Source organism: Suncus etruscus, chromosome 17 (assembly GCF_024139225.1).
Source record: "Suncus etruscus isolate mSunEtr1 chromosome 17, mSunEtr1.pri.cur, whole genome shotgun sequence".
NCBI lineage: Eukaryota > Metazoa > Chordata > Mammalia > Eulipotyphla > Soricidae > Suncus > Suncus etruscus.
This window is the reverse complement of record NC_064864.1, coordinates 44621973-44646127: the sequence shown is the minus strand read 5'-3', so window position 1 is coordinate 44646127 and position 24155 is coordinate 44621973. Positions and strand designations below refer to the sequence as shown.

Sequence of the window (24155 nt, the reverse complement as noted above, 5' to 3'; positions counted from 1 at the left end):
GTTTTTGGGTCACACCCAGCAGCGCTCAGGGGTTACTCCTGGCTCTATGCTCAGAAATCGCCCCTGGCAGGCATGGGGGACCATATGGGATGCCGGGATTCGAACCACCGTCCTGCATGAAAGGCAAACGCCTTACCTCCATGCTATCTCTCCGGCCCCACTGTATCAGTTTTAATTTGGTTTTGTGCTATAACAGGCTCAGGGGTTACTCCTGGCATGGCTCTCAAGAATTACTATCCACTTCAGTCCCTAATATTTTTCAGTGGGGCAACATCTAGTAGTGCTCTGGCTTTACTCCTTGCTCTACAATAAGGGATTTCTCCTGGTGGAGCTTGTGGTCCTATCTATGGGAAGATAGGACTTGAATTTGGGTCTCCTGCATACAAAGCTTGTGTTTAGCCTGTTGAGCAAATATTTTGAGAACAAGCATTTCCTCCTCCTCCTCCTCCTTCTTCCCTGGAAGTGCTCTGTAGTTACTCAGGCTTTGTGCTCAGGATCACAGCTAGTGGGGCACGGAGATACCTCGGGGGACTGCTGGGGATTGAACACGGGTAGACTGTGTACAAGGATTAGCTCTCCAGACTAATTCTGTTTTATTTTTGGGAACACACTCAGCAGGGCTCAGGGGTAACTCCTGTCTTATGCTTGGGGTCTATACATTCTCATAAAATACTGGAGGAGACTGAACCTGGGTCTTCTGCATACAAGGTTTATGCTCAATCTATTGAGCAATCTCTGGCCTCTGAGTTTAATTTTGAAGGCAAGTAATTCTATTTTTTCTTCTTTTTTCCTTTTGGGGAGGGGAATCATACCTGCAGGTGCTCAGAAAATAATCTGGGATGCAGAGAATGGAACCTGCATGGGTCAGTGATGTGCAAGGCCAGTACCCTACCTGTTGCACTATCTCTTTAGCCTCTGAATGCAAAAAAAATTTTTTGTTTTTGGGCCACACCCAGATCTCAGCTCAGAAATCGTTCCTGGCAGGCATGGGGGACCATATGGGATACCGGGATTTGAACAACTGTCCTGCATGCAAGGCAAATGCCTTACCACTGTACTATCTCTCCAACCCCTGAAGGCAAATTTGGGGGTGGGGGAATCACACCCAGCAGCGATCAGGGGTTACTCCTGGCTCCACACTCAGAAATCGCTCCTGGCAGGCTTGGAGGACCATATGGGATGCCGGGATTCGAACCAATGACCATCTGCATGAAAGGCAAACGCCTTACTTCCATGCTATTTCTCCAGCCCCTAAGGCAAATTTTTTAAAGGAAAAAAAAAACATGGAGTGGAGATGAGATGGGAAGAACCCAGCTGAAAGCTGGTCTATTTGAGGCTTGGTGCGCACTAACTAATGTGTCATGTAGCTGCTAAGTTATCATAGTTAAGCTCCATGCAATAAAAAGAAGCTAACAGACATATTTTTTTTCTTTTTTGCTGGGGTTGTGGGTTTTGTGGGACGGGAGAAGGCGAGGGGTTGAGGGGTTGGCGTCGGAAATCTCCCACTAGGGACTGACAAGTAGTCCAGAAAAGAGGTTGTCAGACAGACAATTCTTATCAATAGTATATGGTTAACAAATTATCTAGTATATTAGAGCATATTGGAGTTTCTATTGAAAATCCAAAGTGAATTATTGAGTTTTATGCAATATAAAAATAACCTTTGTTCAACTCCATCAATAGTGACTCTTACTAAATCAAAAACAATAAAATATTAAAACTTACCCGTTGTCCAGAAGAAAAAGTATGAGAGCAACTAACTTCACCAACTAAATGAAGAAGAATGTAGGTCAGATAATATGCCTGTTAAAGAAAAGAATAAAATGAGATCAATCTATAGGCTGTATAAATGCCATCTAGTTGTTCTATTAGAAAAACTGAATAGGAAGGATTATGAATTTGTTAAAATTAGCTGAGCTGGTAGGAAGATAAAAGGCCAAGCATATTTATGTTCTCTCTCTCTCTCTAGGGATTGTATCTGCGTTCACTGCAAGGCAAAAGTGCCTACCTGCTATACTCTCTCTCTCTACACCTGGATTTGTGATTTCTAATTCAAGTGCATTCTTCTTTTTTGGAGGGATGGCAAGGCACAGCAGGGGGTTGGACCTCACCCACCGGGAGGCTCTGTATCCAGAAGTATCCCCTGAAAGAGCTCTAGGGACCATAAATAGTATTGGGAATTCAAATCGAGGCTAGTGGGATGTAAGACAAGTATGTTAAGTCTCCTATACCAGCTCTCTAGCCCTCATGTCTTTATCTTTTTTTTTTTTTTCCTGGAGCACAGTACAAAGGGCTTATTCCTAGTTCTGAGCTCAGAGATCATTCCTGGAGGGCTCAAGACCATATGACACACTAGGGATTGAATCTAGGTTGGCTGCATGCAAGGGAAACACTTTATCCACTGTACTATCTTCACAGCTCCTCAAATGCATTCTTTGTACTACCTAACAGCTGTCAAAAAAGGAGGGTAGGGGAAATCAGTACCAGTATTAAAAAAAAAAAAAAAAAAAAAAGGTGGCATCAGTTATGCTCCTACATACTTAAAAAAATCTTTTGATGCTGAAACACCAACGTCCAAACAAATCATGAATTAATTTGTAAATCACAATGCTTTAAATAAAACAAAAAACGATCTAGTCCTGGTTACCTGTTTTTCAAGTTCCATATGAAGACTGTCATCAATAGTGCTGTTTGGTTGTTCAATTCTTTTCTTTGAGACCATTTTCTTTAACAAATCAGAAGGCTTCATTTGCACAAGATAGCGATGTAGGACTGATATCTATAGAGAAAAAAAAAAGGGACCTGAATAATGACTCAATAAAACTATTTTTTTTTTTTTTTTGGTTTTTGGGCCACACCCAGTAATGCTCAGGGGTTACTCCTGGCTATGCGCTCAGAAGTTGCTCCTGGCTTGGGGGACCATATGGGACACCGGGGGATCGAACCGTGGTCCGTCCAAGGCTAGCGCAGGCAAGGCAGGCACCTTACCTTTAGCGCCACCGCCCGGCCCCAATAAAACTATTTTTTAAAACTACTTTTTTTTCTTTTTTTTTTGGTTTTTGGGCCACACCCGGTAACGCTCAGGGGTTACTCCTGGCTATGAGCTCAGAAGTCACTCCTGGCTTGGGGGACCATATGGGATGCCAGGGGATCGAACCGCTGTCCGTCCAAGGCTAGCGCAGGCAAGGCAGGCACCTTACCTCTAGCGCCACCGCCCGGCCCCTCTACTACTTTTTTTTCTTCAGTGTGTCCTCTTGTTTGTCTTCTCTAATTCTTGGCCCTTTAGCATTCTCTATAGGCCAATAATGTCCATTTCTCCTTTACACATTAGTCTTAACTGAGAGGCTGAAGAGATAGTTCAATGGGTGGCCACTTGTTTTGCACAAATAAACCCAGGTTTGATCCCTAGCATCCCATATGGTTCCCTGAGCTCACTACGAATATTTCCTGTGCGCAGTTAGGAAGCATTGTTGAGTGTGGGCCACCCCCCCCCCAAAAAAAAAAGACAAGATAAAAGAATACGGGATGGAACCTAGGCCTCCACATACAGAGGATGTATTCCAGACTTGGGGATTGAACCCAGGTGAGCATTGGGCAATCCAAGTGCTATACCCACTATCAAATCAGACCCTAAAAATAGATTTTTTTTTTAAAAAGTAAGTTTCATTTATGCCACCTTCCCAGCCCCTTATTTATTTTTAAAAATTATTAGTAATGGGGCCGAAGAAATAGCATGAAGATAGGGTATTTGCCTTGTAAGCAGAAAAATGGTGGTTCAAATCCCAGCATCCCATATGGTCCCCCGAGCACCATCCTGAGAATAGAGCCAGGAGTAATCCCTATGAATCACTGGATGTGACACAAAAACAAACCCTAAAAAATATCCCTTGGGACTGGGGAGATAGTCTGGAATACATCCCCTGTTTGTGGAGGCCTAGGTTTCATCCCATATTCTTTTATCTTGTCTTTTTTTGGGGGGAGGTGGCCCACACTCAACAATGCTTAATCCTAGCTCTGCGCACAGGAAATATTCGTAGTGAGCTCAGGGAACCATATGGGATGCTAGGGATCATATCTGGGTTGATTTGTACAAAACAAGCCTGCCAGGAGCGATTTCTGAGCGTACAGCTAGGAGTAACCCGAGCGATGCCAGGTGTGTCCCCCCAAAAAAAAAATTAATAAGAGGGCTGGAGTAATAGCACAGTGGAGAGGCATTTGCCTTGAACATGACCAACACAGGACAAACCTCAGTTTGAATCCTGGCATCCAATTAGGTTCCCTGAGCCTGCCAGGAGAGAATTCTGAGAGCAGAGCCAGAAGTTACATCTGAACGTCGCCAGATGTGACTCAAAAACCAAAAGCCCAAAACAAAACCAAAATATTAGTAAATCTTTCTTTGTTTGTTTTGTATTTTTGGGTCACACCGGTGTTGCTCAGGAGTTACTCCTGGCAGGCTCAGAGGACCATATGGGATGCAGGGATTCAAACCACTGTCCGTCCTGTCCTAGATCAACTGTGTGCAAGGCAAATGCCCTATCACTATGCTATCTCTCCGGCCCCAGTAAGTTTTTTTTATTTGTTTTTGGGCCACACCCGGCAGCGCTCAGGGGTCACTCCTGACAGGCTTGGGATGCTGGGATTTGAATCACTACCCTTCTGCATGCAAGGCAAATGCTCTACCTCCATGCTATCTCCCCGGCCCCCTAGTAAGTTTTTTTTTATTCAATCACAGTGAGATACAGTTACAAATGTTGATGGTTGAGTTTCAGTCATACAATGTTCCAACAACCATCTCTTCACCAGTGCACATTTTCTGCCCCACCCCCCACCCCTTCCGTGAACACCTTTCTTCTTTCAATCTCTCTTAAAACATTGTGGTTTGCAATACTGTTGATGGAGTGTCATGCATATCACTAAAAAACATTTTTTAATTTTTATTTAATTTTTGTTGTTGTTTTTTGGGTCACACCCAGTGACACTCAGGGGTTAGTTACTCCTGGCTCTCTGCTCCGAAATCACTCCTGGCAGACACGGGGGACCATATGGAATGCCAGGATTTGAACCAACGTCTCGGTGCTAGGTTGGCAGCTTCCAAGGCAAACGCCCTACCACTGTGCTATCTCTTCAGCCCTAAAAAAGCATTTTTAAAATGAAAGGTATACAAAGTATAATTAAGGATCAAAACTTAAAGGAGGGCCAAGGAGGTAATCTTTGCATCTTACCCACCACCACCACCCACCCCAAGGAGGTAATCTTTGGATCTCACCACCCATCACCATCACCACCAAAGAAAACAGAAAAAGTTAAAAAAAATTAAAAGCAAATTAAAAGTAATCTTTGGATCTGACCCTGAGCATAGGTCTCTGCCTATAAAACACTATTCCTTCTTTCCATCCTCCCTTCCTTCCTCACCCAGCAGATCTCATGGCTAGGGTCAGGGGACCATCTGGGATGATTAAACCCAGATCAGCTTTGAGCAAGGCAATGCCCTACAGTCTAATTTTCTCTCTAGCCTCCAAAGAAAGTGTTTTCTATGTAATATTATGGGAAAATTAGCAAAAGTTGAATCTCGGGGCTGGAGTGATGGCACAAGCGGTAAGGTGTCTGCCTTGCCCGCGCTAGCCTAGGATGGACAGTGGTTTGATCCTCCAGCATCCCATATGGTCCCCCAAGCCAGGAGCAATTTCTGAGCACATAGCCAGGAGTAACCCTTGAGTGTTATCGGGTGTGGCCAAAAACAAAAACAAACAAAAAGTTGAATCTCAAATGAAAAATCTATCAATTAATCAAAAGAAATAGCTAACTATCTTTTACCTCCTGTGCTAGTGCTCCAGCCACCACTAGATTAGACTTTACACTGAGTTATCAATTTGCACCTATAGTTCATTAGCAATTTTTGGCTACACTCAGTGGCATGCAGGTGTTACTCTTGGCTCTACACTCAGAAATCACTCCTGGCGGGGCCGGAGAGATAGCATGGAGGTAAGGCGTTTGCCTTGCACGCAGAAGGCCGTGGTTCGAATCCTGGCATCCCGTATAGTCCTGAGCCTGCCAGGAGCGATTTCTGAGCACAAAGCCAGGAGTAACTCCTGAGCGCTGCCGGGTGTGACCCAAAAACCCAAAAACCCAAAAAAAAAAAAAAAAAAAAAAAAAAAAAGAATCGCTCCTGGCAGGCTTGGGGTTCCATATGGGTTTCTGGGGATTGAACACGGGTCTTTCCTGGATTGGCAGTATGCAAGGCAACTGCCCTACTGCAGTGCTATCCCGCCCTACAATTAGTATTTTTGTAAAATAAATAATAAATAAATAAATAAAAAATCCTATACTGGAGCTTTTACAGGTTATGTTTATTTTTTTGTGTTTATTTTTTTTTGGGTCACACCCAGCAGCGCTCAGGGGACACTCCTGGCTCCGCACTCAGAAATCGCTCCTGGCAGGCACGGGGGACCATATGAGATGCCGGGATTCAAACCACCATCCTTCTGCATTTAAGACAAATGTCTTACCTCCATGCTATCTCTCTGGCCCCAGGTTGTGTTTTTTAATTTTTTAAATATTTTTGGGTTTGGGGTCACACCCAACAGTGCTCAGGGGTTACTCCTGGCTCTGTGCTCAGAAGTCGCTCCTGGGGGCCAGAGAAATAGCATGGAGGTAGGGCATTTGCCTTGCATGCAGAACCCTGGCATCCCATATGGTACCCCAAGGCTGCCAGGAGCGATTTCTGAGCATAGAGTAAGGAGTAACTCCTGAGTGCTGCCAGGTGTGACCCAAAAACTAAACAAAACAAAAAACCAAACAAACAAAAAAAGAAATTGTTCCTGGCAGGCTTGGGGGACCATATGGGATACTGGAATTCAAACCGTAGTCAGTCCTCTGTTGGCTATGTGCAAAGAAAACGTCTTACTGCTGCTGTGTTGGCTATGTGCAAGGCAAACGCCTTACTGACTGTGCTATTGCTCCGGCCCCTACAGGGTGTGTTCAAATAACACTCAGTATTGTCGCTACTGAACACATACTGGAGGGCAAGAACATTTAAGTCTAATAATTTAAAGACTAATTTTAGAACTAGTACAAAATGCAATTAATATATAATAGTTCCGTGATTTCTTTTTTCCCCGTAATTTCTAATCTTGTGATAAAATTGCAAATTTCAATAAACACATTTAATAAAAATGATCACATTTCTATAGCATGTAATTTTCCTCAAAGTTTTTAAATGTAAACTTGTCTAACATTACATAATTGTCTTGTATGATAGAGGGTCTAATTCCATTTCCATTTCACTGGTGAAAAACTGGATCACAATTGTAAGCACCCCATTTTCATGTATTCATGATTATAACAGAATTATGCTTGTGAACCTTGATCTAACCCAGACATCTGACTTAGGTTCTAGTCATTTTCTGTGCACTTTACTATCCCATTTATTTAATAAAAAAATGTTATTTATACCTGCAGATTATTGGCATTAGGGATATCTTCATGTTTCTCATCCAAAAGCTTTGAAATAATCACTAGGCTGAGGCACTGTCTCAGTTGCCTGAAATTAGAATTTAAAAGTACTAAATAAGTTTCCAATATTGCTTGAAAAGCAAATTAAGTCCCAAAAGTTATTCTATCAGAAACAGCTAGTGTTTCAAAAGAAGGCTAACAAAAACACGAAATCTTTTTAGGAGGACAGTAAAATTTCATTTAAAATATGTATATAAAGTTGAGAATTGCCTGAAGCTCAGGCAAATCATCAAGAGCCCTCGTCATTACTTCTATTGATTTACTAATAGAAAAACTTATTCTTGGAATGCTTTTATTTATTCACTTATTGAACCCAGGTCCGTTGCATGCAAGGCAAACACTCTACCTGCTGTGCTATTGCTCTGGCCCCATGTTGGAATCCTTTAAATAAGACAAGTCAATTATTACTTTTCATAGTATATATCATCTATGTTCTTAATAAAGCTAAAATTAAAAATCAGGACTATAAAATATTAAGTATCAAAACGAAGCTATTAATACTTTTCTCAGTTTACTGAACATTTCATAAATGTAAATGCTAACAATTTTCTTAATGTCTAATTCTTTTAATACCTTCCACGTGATGTCCAGTTAGGTACCAGCTGTACCAACCACAAAAGATTGTGGGGATGACTAGAGAGTTCATTTATAGCAAGACAGAGCTCAGGTATCTGAAAAGAACAAACAATATTTTTCAAACAAATTAGTGGAACTAAACATCCTACAGATCATATAAAAACCCTTTTGTCCTGAGGGCCAGAGAGATAGCACAGCGGTAGGACGTTTGCTTTGCAGGCAGCCAAGTCCAGGACAGATGGTTCAAATCCCGGCATCCCACATACGGTCCACCGTGCCTGCCAGGAGTGATTTCTGAATGCAGAGCCAGAGTGTGACCCAAAAAGCAAAACAACAACAACAAAACCCTTTTGTCCTAATAAAAACAATATTACAGGAAAGAACACTTATTATTTTCTTTGGGGGATTGTATTCAGCAGTACTCTGGAGCTTCCTTCTATATCTAATTCTCAGGGATCACTTCTATCAGTGCTTGCGGAATCCTGTATGATTCAAGGGGTCAAACTAGGATGAGCTACATACACGGGAAATGCTTTACCTATACTATCATTCCTGAAAAATTTTATTTTATTTTGTATCCCTCTACCTTTTGGGGGGCCACACTGGCTTCACTCAGGACTTACTTCTGGTGGTGCTCAGGGGACCATAAAATGGTGCCAGGTTAGTTGCATGCAAGACTAGCTGTACTATCTCAATGACCCTTCCAATCCACATTTTTTGACCACACCCAGAAGCACTCAGGGGTTACTCCTGGCTCTGCATTCAGAATCATTCCTGGCAGGCTTGGGGTACCATATGGGACACTAGGGATGGAACCTGGGTCTATTCCAGGTTGGCTGCATGCAAGGTAAACACCCTACCACTGTGCTATTGTTTTGGCTCTTCCAATCCACTTTTTTTTTTTGTTTGTTTTTTGGGCCACACACGTTTGATGCTCAGGGGTTACTCCTGGCTAAGCCCTCAGAAATTGCCCCTGGCTTGGGGGGACCATATGGAATGCGGGGGAGGGGGGATTGAACTGCGGTCCTTCCTTGACTTCCTTGGGGGAAGGGGGGATCGAACTGCAGTCCTTCCTTGGTGTCTTCCAAGGCAGACACCTTACCTCTAGCACCACCTCACCAGCTCCAACCCACATTTTAATAGAAATCCTAATATGGGGGTAGGGAGATAGAGAATATGGTTTGTATATGGGAACACTGGGTTTAGTCTATAAGCACTGTACAGTTCCTTAAACACTACCATACCAAATATGACCATAAAACAAAATAAAATTAATCGTATGAGGAAACGATTTAGAAATCTATTTCTTTTTTTTTTCTTTTTTTTTTTTTTTTTAGGTTTTTGGGCCACACCCTGTGACGCTCAGGGGTTACTCCTGGCTATGCACTCAGAAGTTGCTCCTGGCTTCTTGGGGGACCATATGGGACGCCGGGGGATCGAACCGCGGTCCGTCCTAGGCTAGCGCAGGCAAGGCAGGCACCTTACCTCCAGCGCCACCGCCCGGCCCAGAAATCTATTTCTGAAGAAGCTTGACATACTATCAGTTTAATCTACTCTTTTTTGGCCACACCCTGTAGTACTTGGAGGATATTCCCAGTGCTTTGCTCCTACAGATAAAACAAGACTTGCAATATGCTGTGCATGTTATCTATTGAGTATCTCTATGCCCCCCACCCAGATTCAATTTAGAAAGTACAGTCTAGAACAGGGGTGGTGAACAAATTCGATACAAAGAGCCAAAATTTTAAACTGTGAGAGTCAGAGAGCCACACCACACAGTGACCTGCCAAAACAGACAAACACTCACACACAAGCATATAATTTTAACAATAATATATGAAACACATAAGAGGCAAAGAGCCACATTCATTTTGGCCGGGAGCCGCATGCAGCTCAAGAGCCACGTGTTCGCCACCCCTGGTCTAGAACCTTCTAAAATTTTTTTATCTGAATTCTAGAACAGACTGAACCTACAAATTTATCAAAATTTCACTTGGCTTTTATGTTGAATTACATCATCATTTATATTTAGCTTTTCTTGGAAAAATAAAGTGATTGAAAATACTAATAGTTTTCAAAAGTGATTTTATAAATAAAATTCTTGCTTTTTTTTTTTTTTAATTTTAGGGGTTTTGTTTGTTTTTGTTTTTTTGGCCCCAGCGGAGCTCAGGGGTTACTTCTGGCTCTACACTCAGAACTTGCTCCTGGCAGGCTTGGGGAACCATATGGAATACCGGGATAAGAACCACCATCCTTCTGCATGCAAGGCTAACGCCTTACCTCCATGCTATCTCTCCGGTCCCCCAGCCCCCTTTTTTAATTTTAGTAATCCTCAACTACTTCTGTTTTAAGAGAAGTATAGTATAGTTAATCCGGGTTCAATCCCAGGTTTGATTCCAGCACCTCAGATGGTCTCGTCTACTAGCACTGATCCCAAAGTGCAGAGTCAGGAGTTAAGTCCTGAGCAGCCTGGGTAAGACCCAAAAATGAAAAATGAATAAATAAAAATAAGGGCCCAGAGAGATAGCACAGTGGCGTTTGCCTTGCAAGCAGCCGATCCAGGACCAAAGGTGGTTGGTTCGAATCCCGGTGTCCCATATGGTCCCCCATGCCTGCCAGGAGCTATTTCTGAGCAGCCAGCCAGGAGTAAGCCCTGAGCAGCGCCGGGTGTGGCCCAAAAACCAAAATAAATAAATAAATAAATAAAAATAAACAAAATCTGTTTAAATAAAGAGTTGCTTCAAAACAATCCCTGAAGGCTAGAGATTGCTAAATGAGCGGGAGCATGATGAGCCCTAAATTCAATCTCTGATATCACATAGACCCAGGACCACCACTGGAGTGACCCTCCAAACAAAAAGTCAGGATCTTAGCTTCTGAGCACTGACATGTGTGGTCCTCAGCCCCAAAATAAAGTAAAACAAAACAACCTGAGTAGGGGAAGAAAAGTGGAATGAGAATAATAGTGGAGTTAAAATTGATGACATCTTGGTAATTGTTGAATGACAAATACTTAGGGGTAGAAAAATCTATTAAACAATATACATTTCCTCTTAATACAGTTATAGAAATTCTACTCAATTTCTACTTTCTGTGTGTATAGATGCTATGTCTGTGGTGCTGGAGGTTCTTTCCTGTGGAGGTGGGGAACCATGCTGTGCCTGGGAGGGATTCAACCTGGCCAGGCATGCAAAGCACGCCCTCAGCCCTTAAGGCCATAACTCTGATCCCTAAATAATTTTTCTTGCCTTTGGAGTCTGGGGCTATATCTGGTGGAACTCAAGTACTACTTCCAGTTTGGGTTCTGGAGTCACTCCTGGAGGTGCTCAAAGGACCAGAGATTGCCAGAGAGCAAGCCCATATCTTCTGTATGCATGGTATATGCTCAGTTCTTTAAGCTAGTCTCCAAATTATTGTTATTATTATTATTATTATTATTATTATTATTATTATTTATTTTAGGCCCGCTGGAGATTCTTTTGGAGATTCCCAGCCAACCAGGCTTGTGGTTCAAAGTGAGGGCGTAGGGGGCCTGGAGAGATAGCATGGAGATAAGGCATTTGCCTTGCATGCAAAAGTATGGCAGTTCGAATCCCAGCATCCCATATGGTCCCCAAGCCTGCCAGGAGCGATTTCTGAGCTCATAGCCAGGAGTAACCCCTGAGCAATGCTGGGTGAGACCCCTCCCCTCCAAAAACAACAACAAACCAAACAATATACAAAGGCAAGAAGAGGTGGTGCAAGAGGTAGGGCATTTGCCTTGCATGCACTGACCTAGGACGGACCGAGGTTCAATTCCCCTGTCCCAAAAGGTCCCACAGCCAGGAGCGATTCCTTAGCGCATAGCCAGGAATAACCCTGAGCACTGCCTGGTGTGACCCAAAAACAAAAAACAAAGTGAGAGCATACAAGGAAATACCCAGAAATGCTCAAGGGCCCAAGTAATGCTGGGGACTGAAGAACTGGTTTCATGCAAAACCATTTTATTATCACTCTAATTCCTCTAGTTTATTCATTCATCATTATTCTTTCTCACTTCATTTTCTGGAGCTTTTTTCTTTTTTTTTAATTTAATTTAATTTTTTTTTTTTTGTGGCTTTTTGGGTCACACCCAGCAGTGCTCAGGGGTTATTCCTGGCTCCAGGCTCAGAAATTGCTCCTGGCAGGCACGGGGGACCATATGGGACGCCGGGATTCGAACCGATGACCTCCTGGATGAAAGGCAAATGCCTTACCTCCATGATATCTCTCCGGCCCCATCTGGAGCTTTTTTCTAGGACTTCTCAAGCAGTGCCTAGGACGTTTGGGAGCCTCCTGGGAATCCCAGCAAATCTTGGCCATCTGTGCTTTGGCAGTTCAGTGTGCTTAGTGATATTTTTTTGTGGGAGGGAAGACATACTGGGAGACATGTGTGTCTGTGAATTGAACCTTAATACAAAGCACATGTTCTAATCTAGCCCATAGAATAGTATTCCTGTTGCATATTTCATTTAGGTCTCTGCTCAAAGGTCACTTAAGGCCTTCTGAAGAAGCAGAAAATTCCTGCCAGGCTCTTCTCTAGATCGAGTACTGCTTTCATTTGTAGCACTTAGCACAACTTGATATGTTAAAACCTACATTTACTGGGACAGACAGTATAGTGGGGTGGGGTGATTGCCTTGCATCAAGCAACCAGGGTTTGATCACTGGTACCATATATACCCTATGAGATCCTCCAGGAGTGATTGCTGAGCACCACCCTCAAAAAATAACCCCAGAGGGACCGGAGAGATAGCACAGTGGCGTTTGCCTTGCAAACAGCCGATCCAGGACCAAAGGTGGTTGGTTCGAATCCCGGTGTCCCTTATGGTCCCCGTGCCTGCTAGGAGCTATAACCCCTGAGCACCGCCAGGTGTGGTCCAAAAAAAAAAAAACAAACCACACACACACAAAAAAAAACCAAGGAACTACCTACCAAAAAAACCCAACCAAACAGAAAACAACATTATCTACATTATCTGACCTTCTGACTAACAGAAGCATAAAAGAGCAAAGGCTGCCATTAAAAAAAAAAAAAAAAAAAAAAAAAGAATTATTTTAAAGCATGGCCCCCACAATAAAATTTTCTTTTATTTCTTTTTCTTTGGGGGGGGCACACCCAGCAGTGCTCAGAGGTTATTCCTGGCTCAACACTCAGAAATTACTCTTAGCAGGCTCTGGGACCATATGGGATGCTAGGGATCAAACCCAAGCCAATTGTGTGCAAGGCAAACACTCTACCTGCTGTGCTATTGCTCTGGCCCTCAAACCATGGTACCTTTTCAATAAACACATTCTTTATTAAATGAATAGCGGCAATTTTAGAAAAAAAAATTTTTTTTTTTTGTGGGGAGTCATGTTCAACTGTATTCTGGACTTATTCCTGGGTCTGTGCTCTGGATTACTCCTGGTGGTAATAGGGGGTTCCATAAATGATGCTGGGAATTAAACCCAGGTTAGCTATATGTAAGTCAAATGTCTTACTTGCTGTATTGTCTCTCCAGTTTGAAAATACCCAGTTATTAGGAATTTAAATAATCAATTCCAGCAGACAGTCCTCTCTTCAATTAAAAGCTTAAATGAGCATAACAATTATTCTACACACAGTATAAAAGTCAAATTGTGACACTAAACAAAACAATTATGAGTATCACAACTAAAACATGTGAGCACCATGGCAGGGAACATGAACCCTGGTGAGCACTGTGTATACTGAAGCTCCTGATGAGCACCACAACTGAGTATTATCCCCAGCAAGCCAAAGCAATGTTTGAACCCCGGCTAGCACCACAACCAAGGGTGCAAGCACCACAAATGTGTGTAACCTGTCATTGCAATATAGTAAAAAGATGAAAACACAAAAGATAAAAACCTGAAAAAGAGCCAGAGAGATAGTATAGTGGGGAATGTGCTTGTCCTGCTTGGGGCTGACCTGGGCTTAGTCACTAGGTGTAGTCCCCACCAAAACAAAGTACAAAACAGAACAATAAGAACAAAAAAAAAACAAACACTAAAACTGAAATTTTAAGTAATGTTACCTTTGTATTCCAATCTCTGATGTTTTTCATCAAGTTTATAAGAAGGCTCTGAAAATCCACTAGAGGAATCTGTTTCAGCTGTTTTTCCAAACTCATTTTAAAGATCATTAAAATCAGCAGCATTATTTCATGGTCTCGATAACATTCTGGATGTATAGATGTACACAAGCCTAGAAACTTTGATATATATAGACAAAATAATGCTTGTTTTAATTAAATACCTTAAAAGAGCTTTTGACAAAAATAATATAAATATCTCTCTTCATGATTTTTTTTCATGGCTTTTGGTCTAAACCTATCTGTGCTCAGGGCTTTCTCCTGGCTCTGTGCTCAGGGATCATGCCTGGTGGACTTGGGGGACCAAAGAGGGTGCCAGAAATTAAATCTGGGTTAGCCGTGTGCAAAGTACCCTATCTGCTGTGCTATTTCTTTCTGGACCTTCCAGAACTTTTGGGGGCCATACCCGGCGCCACTCAGGGATTACTTCTGGCTCTGCACTCAGAAATCACTCCAGTAGGCATGGGGACCATACAGGATGCCAGGATTTGAACCACCATTGGTACTGGGTCAGCTGCTTGCAAGGTAAACGTTCTACTATTGTGCTATCTCTTTGGCCCTTCTAGAACAATTTTAATTATATCACTAATCTAAATTTCCTTCCCTTACTAATATAAAACAAAAAATTTAATGTGAAGATTATTGGTACAAAATTTCAGGGATGATATCACTGGATAAGATAAAAATAAAATGGTTCAAGTTTGGTGCTAAAGACATACAAAATATTTTTCCTACCTTAACCACATTTAAAATGTTGGTTTCAGGAAGACTTGAAAAAATTGGTTCGTAAGATGAATCTTCATTTCTTTTTCTCCCAAGTGTCATCTGTATTTCAGAACTAATGAAAAAATAAATAAAGCAATATAAAATTAGGCAGGCAATAATCAGGAGATACTGGAATACTATTTTAAAAATGTTTACATATAGGGACCGGAGAGATAGCATGGAGGTAAGGCGTTTGCCTTTCATGCAGAAGGTCATTGGTTCGAATCCTGTCATCCCATATGGTCCCCCGAGCCTGCCAGGAGCGATTTCTGAGCATAGAGCCAGGAGTAACCCGAGTGCTACTGGGTGTGACCCTCCCCCCAAAAAAGTTTACATATAATTTAAAATGTAGGCCGAGAAAGACCTTGGACCAAAGCGGGCAGTAATGTGATCGGAGGTATCCCTTAATTTATGCTCAGGGTCACACCTTATAGTGTTGCAGTTCAATATGCGAAGTCAGAAACCAAATCACATTGTGCCACATACAAGGCAAGCACCTGAATTCCCATACTAAAAGGACCTCAAAATGTTATCCATTTTAAATTCTGATAAGTAAATATAGCAGAGAAATGACTATCCATAAAGAAATAGAACACGTCTGTTATTCCCAAACTCCATAGCAGATGCAAATCTTTTTTTTTGGGGGGGGGGAGGTCACAGGGTGTGGCCTAAAAAGAAAAAAAAAGCTCATTCTTTTTTTTTTTGTGGGGGGGGGGGCACATACCTGGTAACACTCAGGGGTTACTCCTAGCTATGTGTTCAGAAATCACTCCTGGCTCGGAGGACCATATGGGACATGGGGGGATAGAATCACGGTCCATCCTAGGCTAGTTTGGGCAAGGCAGTTGCCTTACTGCTTGCACCACCGCTCTAGCCCCAGCTCATTCTTTTTGTTTTCGGCTATATCCAGCTGTGTTCAGGGCTTACTCCTAGCTCTGTGCTCAGTATCACTTCTGGCAGACTTGGGGAACCATATGGAGTGCCAGAGATCAAACCTAAGTCAATACACTGGTGAAGAGGGATTGCTCTTTTTAAAAAAAAAAAAAAAAACAAAAAAAAACTAAAACCCAACTACAAACATGTTTGTAATCATGATTAAATAAAGATATTAATTAAAAAAACATTTGCGTCGGCCGTGTACAAGTCAAGTGCTCTACCCATTGTACTAGCTCCAAACCCAAAGCTCATAATATTTAAAGTCATAATGGGTGGCCTAAAGAAACTGCTACAGGGGCTGGAGAGATAGCACAGTGGTAGGGCATTTGCCTTGCATAAGATGGCTGACCCAGCACAGACCTGGGTTTGATTGCTGGCTTTCCATATGGTCCCCCAAGCCTTCCAGGAGCAGTTTCTGAGCGCAGAGCCATGAGTAACCCGAGTACTGCCAGGTGTAGCTCCCCTCAAAAAAAAAGATAGCTCAATGGAATGGTGAGCCCCTTGCATGCGGGAGCCCCAGATTCAATCCCTGGCACTATGTGCTCAACACTGCTGGGAGTAACCTCTGAGCACTGAGTCAGGTGTAGCCCTGGGTACCATAAATTATCATAAATTACACAAATATCATATGTGAGCCAAAATCCCCCCACAAGTTGCCACAGAAGTATAAATAACTAGTTCTAGAGGCCAGGAATGTAGCTCACACATAAGGCCTTGGTTTTGATCTCCTGCACTACACAATACTCTAGTACTAATACCTGAGAGAACTGACCCCATCCCTATCCAAAAATAAAAAATAAGAAAAATTCTAAATTGTTTGACAGGAGAAGACACATGAAACTGGTCTTCAGAAATAGGAAGTATTTGGAGCTGGAGCGACAGTACAGCAGGTAAGTCACTTGCACTGCATGCAACTAACCCGGGTTCAATCCTTGGCATCCCCGGAGCCCACCAGGAGTGATGTCTAAGTAGAGCCAAGAGTAAACCCAGAGCACCTCCAGGTGTGGGAGTTCCCATAAAAACTCTCAAACAACTAATACTTGGATTTGGTGTGCCTGTCTGTGAGACCTGGCAAACACAACCTGAAACTCTCTTTGATGACCACAGTCAGGCATGTGTGATACAGTAACAAGAGCAAGGAAGGAAAATAAGCAACTTTCCAGAACATTATTTTTCCTGTAAAATTTTACTACAGGTTGCATAGCTCCAAATTTCTCCTGGCTCACCTAGCCCCCTAAATTTTAGTATTCTGTTTACCTTAAGGGACTCATATTTGTAATGTATATTCATCCTGAAAGCATCATTTATTCTTGTATTCAAGTCTTTTAAAAAATGTCTTTTTTTGGGCCCGGAGAGATAGCACAGCGGCGTTTGCCTTGCAAGCAGCCAATCCAGGACCAAAGGTGGTTGGTTTGAATCCCGGTGTCCCAGATGGTCCCCCGTGCCTGCCAGGAGCTATTTCTGAGCAGACAGCCAGGAGTAACCCCTGACACCGCTGGGTGTGGCCCAAAAAAAACAAAAAACCACAGCCGGCAGCACTCAGGGGTTACTCCTGGCTCTAAGCTCAGAAATCGCTCCTGGAGCCAGAGAGATAGCATGGAGGTAGGGCCTTTGCCTTGCATGCAGAAGGACAGTGGTTCAAATCCCGGCATATAGTCCCCCGAGCCAGCCAGGAGTGATTTCTGAGCGTAGAGCCAGGAGTAACCCTAGTGCTCCCGGGTATGACCCAAAACCCAAAAATAAATAAATAAACAAATAAGTAAATAAAAAGTAAAAAGAAATTGCTCCTGGCAGGCTCAGGGGACCACATAAGATGCAGAGATTCAAGCCACCATCCTTCTGCATGCAAGGCCAACACCCTACCTCCATGCTATCTCTCTGGCTCCTAAAAATGTCTTTTATTAATGTTTATAAACACATTTTTGCTTATATTTATTCCCAGAAATTTTATATTACTTTGTTTTGGGGTCATATCTGGAGATACTCAGGGGTACCTGACTCGTTGCTCTGCAATAAGGAATCACTCCTGGCAGTGATATGCCGGGATTCAAACCACCGTCCTGCATGCAAGGCAAATCCTCCCTCCATGCTATCTCTCCGGCCCCAAAAGTCAATATATTTTTAAGTATCATAATGTAGTTCATTCTTCCTTTGTTAATTCATCACTTTACTTCCTCTAATATTTAAATCTCAATCTTGAAAGCACCCCAATAACAAATTCTATTTAATCGAGCTGTAATATTTGTCAACTTATAATTACAGAGATATGATTTTTTCATTAATTTACTTTAGAATCATCTTTCAGGGTCAGAGCAGGTGGATCTGCTTCTCAATTTTAGGCACCCTCAAAAATATGACTGATTTAAAATCATTTAACTATCAGATCCAACACAACAGCATACAACATTTTTGCTAATAAGTCAATAAGAAAAACAAAAACAAAAAAAAATGGCCCATCAGATGTTTCATCTTTCATCAGCTGTAATTTAGTTTTTTCTTACAGATCTAACAAGTAGTCCTACAAGTAAAGCAAATCAAAATACTTTATGCACTGCCAATAAATTTTGTTTTGTTTTGTTTTTTTCAGACACACCCGGTGATGCTCAAGGGTTACTCCTGGCCCTGCACTCAGAAATCTCTCCTGACTTGTGGGACCATATGGGACGCTGGGGGATCGAATCATGGTTCGTCCTAGGCTAAGATGCCTTACTGTAGCTTGCACCACCGCTCCGACCCACTGCCAATAATTTTTACCTTATTTTTACCTTCCTGTTTAATTTCTTGGTCAGTAGATCTAACAATGTTAAATAACAATATTGTCACTACATTAACTACATTATTTTTTAAGGGGGCAGCCCATACCCAGAAGTATGCAAGGTTTTCTTCTGTGCTCAAGGATCACTTCCAGGCATGGCTCAGGGGGACCATAGATGGTACAGGGACTATAACTTTTTTTTTTTTTTTTTTTTTTTTAATATTTGGGCCACACTCAGTGCCGTTCAGGAGTTACTCCTGGCTCTGCACTCACTAATCACTCCAGGCAGACTTGGGGGATCATAAGGAATGTTGGGTGTCAAGATCTGGGACATTGGTGGTGGGAATGTTGCACTGGTGAAAGGGGGTGTTCTTTACATGACTGAAAACCAAATACATAATCAAAGTGTTTAAATAAAGATATTAAAAAATATTTTTTTCATAGAATAGGAATAATAAATGTTCTTATACAACTAAAAAAACCAAAAAACCAAAGAAACAAAAACCAAATGCCTTACCTGCTGTGTGCCCCACTACAGCCCAAGGTAACTTTTTTTTTCTTTTTTTTTTTTGGTTTTTGGGTCACACCCGGCAGTGCTCAGGGGTTACTTCTGGCTCTGCACTCAGAAATTGCTCCTGAGAGGCTTGGGGCACCATATGGGATGCCGGGATTCAAACCACTGTCTATCCTGGATCAGCTACGTGTAAGACACACACCCTACCACTGTGCTATCTCTCCACACCCCCCCCCCCAGCTAAATTTTATTGAACAAAATTTACTTAGAAAGATTTGAAAAGAAGGGAAGTCCCTGTTTAAGGGAGAACATGGGATTTCCCAGAGCATAAAAAGGCCAATTATAACATTCTTATCTAATATTACCATAGTAACAAAAGGCTTTTTGTTTTTGTTTTGGGTCACACCTGGCAGTTATTAGGGGTTACTCCTGGCTCTGTGCTCAGAAATCGCCCCTGGCAGGCTCAGGGGACCAGATGGGCTGCCAGGAATCAAACCACTGTACGTCCTGGGTCAGCTGCATACAACATACAAGGCAAACGTCCTACTACTGTGCTATCTCTCCAGCCCCATTAAAAAAGTCTTACTATAATTTTTTATGGGAATATATTTTCCCTGTTAAAATGTAATAGCTTTATAGATTAAGACAGGTACTAAGAAGATATTAATTCACTATCCATTTTAATTTAAAAAAACACAAAAACAAAAACAAAAAAACAAGAGGGGCCAGAGCAGTAGCACAGTAGGTAGGGCATTTGCCTTGCATGTGGCCAGTTCGGGACCAACCAGGCATACCTGGCATTCCATATGGTCCTCCAGCCTGCCAGGAGCAATTTCTGAGTGCAGAGTCAGGAGTAACTCCTGAGCGCTGGTGGGTGTGGTCCAAACTGCCCCTCCAAAAATAAAATGGTGGGACCAGAATAATAGTATAGCAGGTAGGGTGCTGCTTTCCTTGCATGTGGCTGACCCAGGATCAATTGTCAGCATCCCTGAACATCTCCCAGAGTAACTCGAGCTCAGGGCCAGTAACCTTTGAGTACCACTGGGTATGGCCCAAAGCCCAAAACAAAATGAAAAAAAACCAAGCATGGATATTGAACATATTATCAAATGAATATTAACAGATATGTGTAAGCTATTAAAACAATGTTTTAGAAATCTAAAAAAAGAAAACTTACACTAGATCGTCTTCATTAAAGTCTGGCTGGAGATTATCCAAAGGAAACAAAGATCTAAAATCAATTCCCATATTGAAAAACACAGCTGCTATATCAGACAATGATGGGATCCAGGGCCACACTGGTGAATCACTGAAGGTATCTAGTTAACAGAAGAAAAATAAATTATGCCAAATCCTGGATCTACAAACTAACAGTTGAGAAGTGGAATCTTGATGAGAATCATAACTACAAAGACTTTATAGAAATGACATTTGACAATGATATGCTAAATAACAATGACAAAGAATGACTGTGGAAGGAATTAAGTTTTTCTTTCTTTCTTTTTTTTTTTTTTTTTTTTGGCTTTTGGGCCACACTCGGCGGCTCTCAGGGGTTACTCCTGGCTCTGCATTCAGAAATTGCTCCCGGCAGGTTCAGGGGACCATATGAGATGCCAGGGATCAAACCCAGGTTGGCAGCATGCAAGGCAAGCGCCCTACTGCTGTGCTATCACTCTGGCCCACAATTAAGTTTTTTTTAAAGAAATGTGAAGAAAGTAAAAATTCCTTCGCAAAATACCTGAGTGAATAAAGGGGTGAAACATAACTTGGGAGGAAGCCATATGTTTTAAAGACTATAAATAGTAGAGTGAAGAGACAGCACAGTAGTAGGGCGTTTGCCTTGCACACAGCCGACCCAGGACCCACGGTGGTTTGATTCCCGATATCCCATACAGTTCCCTGAGCTTGCCAGGGGTAATATCTGATTGCAGAGCCAGGAGTAACTCCTGAGCGATGGCAGGTATGACCCAAAAACCAGAAAAAAAAAAAAAAAAAAAAAAAAAGACTATAAATAGCAATATTACTGCTGAAACGGCAAGATTTTACCATTTTTAATTCCTACATAGTCTCAATCTTCCAATCTTCAAAACTATTAAACAGATAAATCCTAAAACCTGATTTCCCCATTAAGTATAAATATGTTTATTATAAGAGACATGGAAAGTATTTACAGGATTTAAGATTTTAAAACTTTTGAAAAATGGGCATGATCATATTTCAATAGTGAATTCAGTCTCCAAGCATCTCAAGAATTTGGCATCTCTAAGTAAAAAACCATATCATTTAGAACTACTTTGGTGCAAACATATTCTTGGGGAAAAAATTAATCTCCAACTTTATTGTGTTACTTCCCATACTTTTTTTTTTTTTTTTTTGGTTACACCAGCAGTGCTCAGGGCTTTCCTCCTAGCTCTGTACTAATGGGTCATTCTTAGCAGGACTCAGAGAAATTGAGTTTTGCCGTGTGCAATGTAAATGCCCTACTTGTACTACTACCCTGGCCCCAGTTTCCAATATTTTTCCTTGAAATTTTTCTGAAAATAGGGGTGGGGTGGAATGGAAGAAGATTTGGGACATTGGTGGTGGGAATGTTGCACTGGTGAAGGGGGGTGTTCTTTACATGACTGAAACCTAATCACAATCATATTTGTAATCAAGATGTTTAAATAAAGATATTATAAAAAGAAAAGAAATTTTTCTGAAAATAGAATGCATCCTTTGGTTTCAGTTGCAGCTACACTCCTTTAAACTAATACTTGGGTAGAGAGGAAAATAAACCTTTCAACATGTATCTTTATGACTCTGGCTGCCAAAGTTCATATTCTCAAACCTCCATTAAAATAAGTAACCTTGGGGCCCGGAGAGATAGCACAGGGCGTTTGCCTTGCAAGCAGCCGATCCAGGACTAAATATGGTTGGTTCGAATCCCGGTGTCCCATATGATCCCCCTGCCTGCCAGGAGCTATTTCTGAGCAGCCAGGAGTAACCCCTGAGCAACACCGGGTGTGGCCCAAAAACCAAAAAAAAAAAAAAAAAAAGTAACCTTGGACATGCTTGTTTTATCATAAGGAATCTTAAAGGTCGAGAACAGAGCAGTGGCGCAAGTGGTAGGGCATTTTGCCTTGCATGCTTTAACCTAGGACGGACCTCGGTTCCATCGCCCAGAGTCCCATATGGTCCCCAAGCCAGGAGAGATTTCTGAACGCATAGCCAGGAGTAACCCCTGAGTGTCACCAAGTGTGGCCCAAAGAACAAAAAAACAAAACAAAACAAAAAAAAAACCCAACATGAACAAATAGAAAAACTGTCATAATTTTACAACAGAAACTTGCAACTTTTCAGTGGATAGTTAATACTATTTCTCACCAATAAAACACAATCTAAACAATTAAAGCTTGTAACCATTTTTGCTTGTCCAGTGAAAACTAGCCCAAGACTTGGGCTACTTAGTGACTAAGGGCTGTTACTTGGAAGACTTATACCCCCTCCCCTTCACCCCCACAGCCTTTATTTTGGCCATACCCAACAGTACTCAGGGCTTACTCCTCGCTCTGCACTCAGGGATCACTTCTGTCAGGCTCAGGGAATCGTATGGGGTGCCAGGATCAACCCAGTTGGGCCATGAGCAAGGCAAATATCTTATTACTTCTTGCTATACAGTAGCTCTGACACTTATGTGCCTTTTATCAAGGTAACAAGAAAAATCCATAAACTAGTTTTTGTGTGTGGTGTCAGGAATTGAACCCAAAATCTTACACATGCAAGGTAAGTGTTCTACTTCTTAACTACATCCTTGGTCTAGCAGATACTTTTTTGTTTTGTTTTTTTTTTGGCCACACCCAGTGACACTCAAGGGTTACTCTTGGCTATGCACTCAGAAATTGCTCCTGGCTTGAGGGACCATATGGGATGCCCGGAATCGAACACAGGTCTGTCCTAGGTCAGCTGCGTGCAAGATAAACGCCCTACCACTGTGCTATCGCTCCAGCCCCAAATACTATTTTTTGATGGGAGTTTCATTTTATCATTAAAGACTTAAGATGACAGGCATGTGTGCTCCCTGGCCCATGTGCTGGTGCTGCGTATATGTGTGTTGCCAGCCCATGCACACGGTGCCTGCACACACATATCACATGCACCTCCCCTCTCTTGAGATGTGTACTTTCATACTTTCATGCCGGGATGTGTGGTAGAGCACGCTCTCTCTGCCTTTGGAGAAGTCTGCAGACTCTCTTGAACGTGTTACTCTTTTTCTCTCCCCTTCTTCAGAATTCCTAAATAAAAACTGATTTCACTTTAAAAAAAAAAGACTTTAGATGACAAAAATAACTTTTTATTTTGTATTCCTAAACAGGCTATGTTTAGCAATATGAAGAGATCCATGTATATACAACGAATAATACAGTGTTAATCACAGAAAACTTACCATTTCTAATTGTTATTTCCATCAATGTACTTAAAATCTGCACAGATACAATACAATCTGTGTGAACTGACATCATCTGGTAAAAGTAAACAAATGATAGAATGGTGAAAAAAAATTTGTTAGACATATATAAATGTATTTTATCTGCATTTCATTTATTTACAATAGTTCTATGTTTGTTTAGTTTGTTGGTTCTTGGGCCATATCCAGTGGTGCTAATGGCTTATTCCTAGTCCTGGGCTCAGAGATCACTTCTAGGAGTTAGGGAGAACATCTGAAGTTTCAGGAATTGATACTCAGGTTAGATGTGTGCAAGGAAAGCCTTGCACTATCTCTCAGGCACCACAATAGTCATATGAAGTTATCATATGTTATACATTTGAGTAAACGGGCTCAGAGAGATTTACCTTATTTATTCGAGTATAACATGCACCCATGTATAACGCGCACCCCTAATTTCCATTTAAAAATCGGTATAAAATTTTGCTTCACACCCAGCATTGTAGCTCCCCTTTGTGCCCTGGCCGGCTTGTCCCAGAAGACACATTTCTGCCAGAG

General features: G+C 41.9%; 1 protein-coding gene across 1 annotated transcript in view; it reads right to left on the bottom strand.

Moving 5' to 3' along the window:
- Positions 1 to 24155, bottom strand: part of SLF2 (SMC5-SMC6 complex localization factor 2) — a 65793-nt gene that overhangs the window by 13677 nt on the left and 27961 nt on the right. Inside the window, exons 10-17 of the mRNA XM_049790803.1 lie at positions 23598 to 23673; positions 20349 to 20490; positions 14937 to 15039; positions 14145 to 14321; positions 8086 to 8183; positions 7453 to 7540; positions 2648 to 2779; positions 1726 to 1803 (exon numbers count right to left, since the gene is read on the bottom strand). Coding sequence (XP_049646760.1) covers positions 1726 to 1803; positions 2648 to 2779; positions 7453 to 7540; positions 8086 to 8183; positions 14145 to 14321; positions 14937 to 15039; positions 20349 to 20490; positions 23598 to 23673 — 894 coding nt within the window. The remainder of the gene's footprint in view (positions 1 to 1725; positions 1804 to 2647; positions 2780 to 7452; positions 7541 to 8085; positions 8184 to 14144; positions 14322 to 14936; positions 15040 to 20348; positions 20491 to 23597; positions 23674 to 24155) is intronic.